Here is a 7765-nt window from a genome sequence, read left to right as displayed (position 1 = left end):
CATCCTCTCTCCGCCCCCCTGGCGGCAGGTCGGGCACCGGCTCTTCCTGTTCTCAGCTTCCTCACCTTGCACCCCCGCCTGCCCGAGTGGAGCCTCCCAGGCCCTCCCCAGCCTCTAGCAGGCCCTCAAGCCCTCTGCCTGCAGAAGTCTCTTCACCCCCCATGAGCGGAGCTGCGGATCTGGGTCTCCTCCGCAGAACCCAGGGTGGAGGGCATTGAGCCAGCGCGTAGACCTGTCACCTCCGCCCCTGAAGCCCCTCCTCCCCTCCATGCAGAGCCAGGATGGGGAACAGAGCCGAGGAAGATTATAACTTTGTCTTCAAGGGTGAGTTGGGGTCCGTAGGGAGCGAGACATAGAGCCAGAGCGCGTCTCCTGTCTTTTTACCTGTTCCTAGGACCCTCCTGGGCCGTCCTTCCTTCACAGAGGAGAAGGTTGCTGGGGGAGCGGGGTCTGGTTACTGGGGCAGAAGTTCTGGAACTTCCGGGGTGCCCTGCTCCTGAAGGGAATGATGTTGGCCGCTGCCCCGGTGGGGCCGGGTTGGGTCCCTCTGCTCGGTTGGCGAAGGAAGCCCGCGCCTAGGAGCCGTCAAGCGCGGTAGCACAAGAGATCTCCGAGGGGACTTCCCTCTGGAGAAGAGAGGGAATCACTGGAGGGGAAGGAAGTCCTGTTTCCGAGTGGACATACAGGCAAGAAGAGAAAGGAGAGCTTTGTCCATTTCGGGGTGAAGGCAGGGAAGATGTAGTAGGTTGAGAGCAGGGTCTGACAGAGCCCAGAAGACTGTGAGGGCTGCGGCCTTGTCTGCTGTCCCTTGGCAGCCCTTTTGGGCCCAAGTGCCAGGCATAGGGTCCACTTGGCTGATCCTGGAGGCACACAGGCATCTTTCCTGCTCCTCGACCTCTGCCCCTGTGTGGGACCCCTCAGACCCCAGCCCCCCGCACCCCACCTCTCCGTCTCCTTCAGGGCGGGGTAGACCACAGAGGCAGCCACCCCACCCCACTGCCTCTCCCGGCCTATGCCCCACCCTCCTGGAAGCTGGGACTCAGGCCGCTCCGGTTGGGGTAGCTGTACTCCGGCCCCTGTTCTAGGAAGGGGAAGCCAGGTGGCTGTTGCTAGTCTGCTGCCCTTCCCTGAGCCCTCCTCTGTGCCAGCCGGGAGTTTGGGAGCCTCCAGACGGAGTCTTCAGATCTCTGCTCTGTCCCTGACTAGCTTGTGCAGGTGGGGGTCTCCAGAAGCAGACACTGAGAAGTCGGGGTACAGGGTGTTGCGGAGGGGGCTGGCGGCTGGGGGCCTGGCCTTCCTTGGAGGCAGATTGGGGCAGCACACCTCTGTGTGTGCGAGGCCAGCCGTGCTGTCTGGTGCCAGCCCCTTCTCCCTCTGGTGCCTGCTTTTCCGCATCTGTAAAAAGGGGACGATCGTGATCGCGGTACTGGCGTCACGGCGCCGTGCTGGGTACTAAAGGAGTCAATAGTGTCAGGCCCTCGGCCACTGCCACCACCTCGTGTCTCCGATTTGGAGATGAGGATGAGGCAGGGAGTAGCTGAAATGGTCACAAAGTCAACACTCGAATCCAAGGGTGTGGGGCTCTAAGGCCCTTGCCCGGAGCACCTTCTGGGCATGCGGGCAGCGCGAGGAGCCCACCCACCTGCAGGGGTGAGCCTGGTGAGCCAGGAGGAGGGTCCCAGCAGGGGGACGGAGGGGTCAGGAACACACCCCCCCACGCCCACACTGCTCCCAGCCCTCTTCCCGCCTGCACACCTTCCAGGGGACTTGTTAGATTTTGTAACAAGGAGCCCAAGACCTAGAAAAGCTGAGCCGCTCGTTCGAGGTCTCTAGCGAGTGAGAGGCCAGTGCCCAGAAAATGTGGCTCCCCGGGCGCCAGCTGGGGGTCCCCCTGTAATCCCAGGTGTCCGCTGGGGGTGACGCGATTTGTGCGCTGTCCTGGCATTGGCCCCACACCCCCAGCCGGCCCCCAGCTCTGCGGCGTGGGTCCGGCTAGGCCCTGGACATCGCACATCAGCCCGGAGGCTCTTCAGGGCCCCTGGCAGATCCTGGCCCCTGGAAACCCAACGGCGACGGCGCGGTCGGCCCGCAACAATCAGCCTGAGCAGCGTCTCACTTCTCACCACCATCTGGAAGAGAGACAGTATTTCTATTCCCATGTGTCCTGTGAAAACGCATGTCTGGGTAGGCTGGCCCCGTGTTCTTACCTGTGTCCCTCCTTGGAGACAGCTGGATTCTAACTTCTTGTTTTCTTGTTGTTGTTGTTGTTTTTTAAGTTTATTTGTTTATTTGACAGAGACAGCAAGGGAGGGAACACAAGCAGGAGGAGTGGGAGAGGGAGAAGCAGGGGGCACTGAGCAGGGGGCCCGATGTGGGGCCCTGAGATCATGACCTGAACCGAAGGCAGATGCTTAACAGATTGGGCCCCCCAGGCGCCCCTCGGATCCTAACTTCTTACCCCCCGAACTTTCCTCCCTCCCCAGGCGTGTCGCTGCCGAGTGTTCTTCTCCCTGTATTTGCCTTCACGTGGCGGCTCCCTGCATGCACACACACACGCGTGCACACACACACGCGTGCACACACACGCACGCACACCTGCATGCCGAGCCTCCCCGTCCTCGCGGCTCGCACGCAGGCAGGCACAAAGCCGTCACACGGCCTGGTCCAGAGACGGGAGCCCTCCCAGACCTATGCCCCAACCGCATCCACACCCTGCCAACCTCATAGCCCTCAGCACCGACACCCACAAACAGCCAGTGGCTGGCGCCCCTCAGCGGAAGTGCAGGCTGACCAGACCAAGAGCCCTGCCAGGCCTGCAGCCCCCACTCTCAGCCCCTCACCTGGGAGTCTGGAACCCTCCACCAGGAGGCTGGGCTCCTCCCTCGGTTTCCTGGGCTTGGCTCCCGCTCCCGATGGGTGGCCCCCAGCTCAGCCCTGTCTCTCCCCGTCGGCAGTGGTGCTGATCGGCGAGTCGGGCGTGGGGAAGACCAACCTGCTGTCCCGGTTCACACGAAACGAGTTCAAGCAGGACAGCCGCACCACCATCGGGGTCGAGTTCTCCACCCGCACGGTCACGCTGGGCACAGCCGCCATCAAGGCGCAGATCTGGGACACGGCTGGTCTGGAGCGGTACCGAGCCATCACCTCCGCGTGAGCCCCCGGGGCTGGGGGGTGCTGGGGAAATCCGGGAGTGCCTCCGGAGGAGAGGCCGCGGGGCCCTGCGCTCCGTGCCCCTACCCCCACCCCCGTGAGCCCCAGGTGCGGGTACAGTGGTACCGACTGCCCTAGCCTCTGCTGCGTGCCGGGAGGGGGGTACCAGGCACTCTCCGTCGGGTATGTGGTGTAATCCTCCAAGTTCCGGAGGACTAAGATGCTGTAATTAATCCCTGCTTAATATAAGAACCCCAGGCTCCAGCAGGGTGTCAGAGGTACCCGGGCTGGAGGAGGCTGGGGGACGGATAGAGAAGCGTCTGCCTCGTGTCTGCTCGCACTTGGCCATTTCTGAGACCCCGGAAAGGCGGACACCCTGGCAGGAGGAACGTGAGGAACCTGCCACTGAAGGCGGGATCCAGGAGGCCGACCTGAGCATGGCCCAGGCGCTCAAGGGTGGACCGCGAGCGAGGGCTAACGTCGGAACAAAAGACCCAAGGAAGCCATGGCTAGAAAGACAGGATGGAGGTGGTGGTTTCAGAGAAGCAGGGGCCGCTTTGGGGTCCCCGGCTCCGTCATACCAGCAAGCCAGAAGGGCTCAGTGTCAGGCCCCGAGCCTGGAGACGCGGGTCCCCTGACCTCAGCTGTCGTACTTCTCCATCTCCGGTACCCACCTCTGACCTTGCCTCTGTCCCCTGCTCTACCCCCCAGGTACTATCGTGGTGCGGTGGGGGCCCTGCTGGTGTTTGACCTCACTAAGCACCAGACCTATGCTGTGGCGGAGCGCTGGCTGAAGGAGCTCTACGACCACGCCGAGGCCACGATCGTGGTCATGCTCGTGGGCAACAAGAGTGACCTCCAACAGGCCCGGGAAGTGCCAACAGAAGAGGCCCGGATGTTTGCCGGTGAGAGCCCCCCCCCCAGCCCCGCCCCTCCCGCTCCCACCTCCCCAGCCCCTGCTCCTGCCCCAGCCTGGCTTTCCTCCACGGAGCCCCCTCCAGCGTCACTCCTTCCTCCCAGTCTCCCAGCCCTTCCTCTCAGTCACCCTGGGTCCCTCATCGGGTCCCACCACTTGCCCCAGGATTGTCTTTATGGGCGATTCCTTATCATTGACTTCATTTTATTTTAATTTTTAAAAAAGATTTTATTTATTTATTTATTTGACAGAGATCACAAGTAGGCAGAGAGGCAGGCAGAGAGAGAGGAGGAAGCAGGCTCCCTGCTGAGCAGAGAGCCCGATGCGGGGCTCGATCCTAGAACCCTGGGATCATGACCTGAGCCGAAGGCAGAGGCTTAACCCACTGAGCCACCCAGGCGCCCCTGTCCTTGACTTTAAAGCCGGCCACTCCGCGAGACCCTGGGGTGTGGGAGGTGCGCTCCCCATGACCTTCTCCATTCACGATCTCCCCAGGAGGCCTCTGGGGTCAGAGTCAGCAAGCTGGTGGTCAAGGGTACAGGCTAGGTGTCCCGTGCCCCTGCCTGGCCGGGCCTTTGTTTAGCTCTCTGTGCCGCTGGCCTTCAGCGTCCTCTTGCGCGAGAAAGGATCCTATTCAAATCTCCCTGGCAGGTGGTTTCAAGCATGGATTGAACTGCACATGCCAACGGGTTAGCACCTTGCAGATGTACCCAGTAAACACAGGGTCAATGTTATTATTACTGTGTTGCCTTTCCTGCCAGAAAACAATGGGCTGCTCTTCCTGGAGACCTCAGCCCTGGATTCCACCAATGTCGAGTTGGCCTTCCAGACGGTCCTCAAAGGTTAGAGCCCTGCCTCCTCCTGGCGGCCCCATTCCGGTCCTGAGGCTTCTTGTGGGCAGTGGCTGGAGTGCAGCCCGCCGGCCCTGGCCTACCCCAATGATCCCTCTGCCCCTCCGTGGGCCCCCAGCCTCCTCAGAGCCTCCCCAGCGCCCACCCCACCCCACCCCACCCCCAAGCCCAAGGTTTGTGGAGGGAACCAGAAGGTCACATTTCCCTCGGAGCTAAGCATTAGCCCTTCTCCACCCAAATCAGTAGAAGGGCCGTGGTGCCCAAACTCCACTTCCTTCCAGCAAAGCCTCCTTGAAGTGTGGTCACACCCCTTGTTTGGCGAGCCTGCGCCGTGTGTAGGGGAGTGTGGGCTCTCGGTCTTCTGACCCCATCACTGCCCTCCGCACCCCCTCAGAGATCCTCACCAAAGTGTCCAAGCAGAGGCAGAGCAGCAGCCGGACCAACGCCATCACTCTAGGCGGTGCCCAGGTGGGGCAGGAGCAGGGCCCAGGGGAGAAGAGGGCCTGCTGCATCAGCCTCTGACCCCGGCCGGCCCCTGCCCGACCCCCGCTGGCTTTTTGGTGCCCCACTCCCACCCCGGGTCCAGGATCTCTCCCTGCCCTGTGGTTCCAGATGCCAGAGTGGCCCCACGGAGCTCCAGGAGCTTCCCGTTCCCCGACCCCTGTATCTCTATGACCTGCCCTCCCCGAATCCGCCCCGCCACCACCGCCACCACCACACAGACCAAGCCTTCCAATAAAGCTGTTTTGTACCAACGTCTGGCCAGCCTGCTCCTCCCATCCCTGTCCCCCTTCACCTCTGGCCCCTCTGAGCTCGTGTCCCCTCCCCCAACCCCCAGCCTCCCCACCACACCCACTGCCCCCCAGGGCCAGCTGCCTCTGGAGTCCTGTGGTCTGGGGACAGTGCCAAGGGGGAGGGAGGTGCCCACCCTTCCCTCTGCCAACCCCCAGGGCAGGTGGGGGAGGGGGACAGCGTGGCCAAGAAGGGGTGTCCGGGGAAGGAGAGACAAAGGAACTCACCGTCAGGCACCATCTGGTGCCCAGGGCCCTGGTGCCAAGAACTGAGGTCACTCCAATGCCAGGGGCGAGGGGAGGAGGCAGGGGGAAGTGTTGGAAGAGAAGGGGGGGGGGGCACAGCCAGCCCGGGGTGTGGGGGGGCGAGCCTCCTGCCCAGGACGCAGTCCTGACCCCAGAGAGAGGGGGCGTGGGGTCCGGCGAGGGCCCCGCTCCAGGGGGATGGCTGGGGAGAGTCTCCCAGCGTCGGGCCTGGGCCTGGCAGGCCCCTGCTCTGCAGGACAAGCTGCGCCCCCCCACCCCCCACCCCCACCCCCGGGAGGACTAGGTGGTAAATGGGGAGGGACGGGAGGGACCTGGAGGCCCAACAGTGCCCAACATCCCAACATCGCCCTGTGGCGTTTCCCACAAGGGGGCAGGGCCCCCGGAGTCACTTGCCTCCATCCGGCAATTCCTGAGGTGGCCCCTCACTCTGCCCCACCGCAGGTCAGACCCACACGCGGAGAAAGAGGCCAGAGCCTTAATTAATAATACTTTTAATAAAATTAAGTTCTTAATAGCACATTTAATACAATAGCCCTCCCCTTCTTGGTTTCTCTGCGTTTTGTGCAACTTCACTTTGACTTGATTATCCATGGGTTCGTTTTGTTTCCTGCCTTTATTTTGTTTCTGAAATATTTTTCCTTGGTGGATTTTTACGTGTCCTCACTAGATGCCTCAAATTAAGTCTGACCACAATCCTACTCTACGTTCTACCGCGGAGACCACCCCCTGCCCCAGGGCTGCCTCCCCTCCCTCCCTACCCCACCCGCACCCTCTGGCGGGAAGGGGAAGCCCTCCCCACCCCAGACTCTACCTTCCCAAACTAGCGGGGTTTCTAGGACAAAAAGAGCAGGGGGGACTCTCCCTAGGTGGGGTGAGAAGAGTAAACCGGGGAGAGGGAGATGTGTTGGGGGCTGAGGGCCGGGGAGGGGCACGACAGAGCCTCAGGTGTGACGCTGGAGCAGGTCCCCTGTGCTCCCTGGGGCGGGACAGAGGGCCGGCCCTGAGCCGCTGGTGGGAGGCAAGTGCTAGAAAACAGGAGGTGATTTCTCACATGCAAAGCCACGCTCCCAGGTTTCCTGTGGGGAGGGCAAGGTGCCCCCAGGGCAGGGCACCCAGGGGTGCTGCTGTGTCCTGAACACTTAGAGCTGCAGGTGGCCTGGAGCACAGGGCTAGGGGCAGCGCCCCCCCCCCCAGTCCTGCTGCCCGCCCCCTGCCTTCATACCCCTGGGGGCCCCAGTTCTCCCAGGCCTTCAAGGACAGTGTCTACACGGTACCCCAGAGGGTGGGAAGTCCTTCTTGGAGTCTAACTTCTAGGAGACAAAGCAGGCCCAGAGAAAGAGCCATGACTGAGATTGTCAATCCCACGGAGGCCAAAAACTAAGCGGGATACCGTGTGGGAGTGAGGACAGGGGCCTGACCCCCAGCCCTCATGAAGCTCCAGGAAGGTGGGAAGTGTGTGCGTGTCTTGTTTCTAGAATGACCTACCAGGCTCTTGAATCAATTCCCCGCGGGGTGAATCGAGGTTGCACTTTAAGGACTTCCTGGGGCCTGGGAGAAGCAGGTCCGGGAGGGTCTGAGCTGGGAAGCCTGCACCTTCCCAGAGAGCCCCAAGAGGACACAGCACTTAGGAGTAAGGACCGCTCTGCAGAGACCTGGGGACCGACAGGGTGGTGGGCCCCCAGGGGCGAGGGCACAGGCGAAGGCGCTCACCTTCCCCTCCGCCCTGGCCAGCCCAGCTCCCATGTAGTTGAAATGGATCAGTGTCCATCTTCCAAAGACCCAGGGGACGG

The 7765-nt window shown here is 62.3% G+C and overlaps 1 protein-coding gene across 1 annotated transcript; it reads left to right on the top strand.

Moving 5' to 3' along the window:
* The first annotated feature begins 12 nt into the window (after positions 1 to 12).
* Positions 13 to 5531, top strand: RAB25 (RAB25, member RAS oncogene family). Its single transcript, XM_059413692.1, has 5 exons — positions 13 to 324; positions 2955 to 3150; positions 3862 to 4055; positions 4828 to 4908; positions 5312 to 5531. The coding sequence occupies exons 1-5, from the start codon at positions 282 to 284 to the stop codon at positions 5437 to 5439; spliced, it is 642 nt and encodes a 213-aa protein (XP_059269675.1). The 5' UTR covers positions 13 to 281; the 3' UTR covers positions 5440 to 5531.
* Positions 5532 to 7765: the final 2234 nt, after the last annotated feature.

This window comes from Mustela nigripes, chromosome 10 (assembly GCF_022355385.1).
Source record: "Mustela nigripes isolate SB6536 chromosome 10, MUSNIG.SB6536, whole genome shotgun sequence".
NCBI lineage: Eukaryota > Metazoa > Chordata > Mammalia > Carnivora > Mustelidae > Mustela > Mustela nigripes.
The sequence above is the reverse complement of the archived record's forward strand: the minus strand, read 5'-3'. Positions and strand labels throughout refer to the sequence as shown.

Excerpts from the sequence above, each read along its gene's own strand:
- RAB25 (XM_059413692.1), top strand. The coding sequence starts at position 282 with ATGGGGAACAGAGCCGAGGAAGATTATAACTTTGTCTTCAAGG. Across the intron at positions 3,151-3,861 it reads TACCGAGCCATCACCTCCGC|GTACTATCGTGGTGCGGTGG; the intron begins GTGAGCCCCCGG and ends TCTACCCCCCAG. Across the intron at positions 4,909-5,311 it reads CTTCCAGACGGTCCTCAAAG|AGATCCTCACCAAAGTGTCC; the intron begins GTTAGAGCCCTG and ends GCACCCCCTCAG.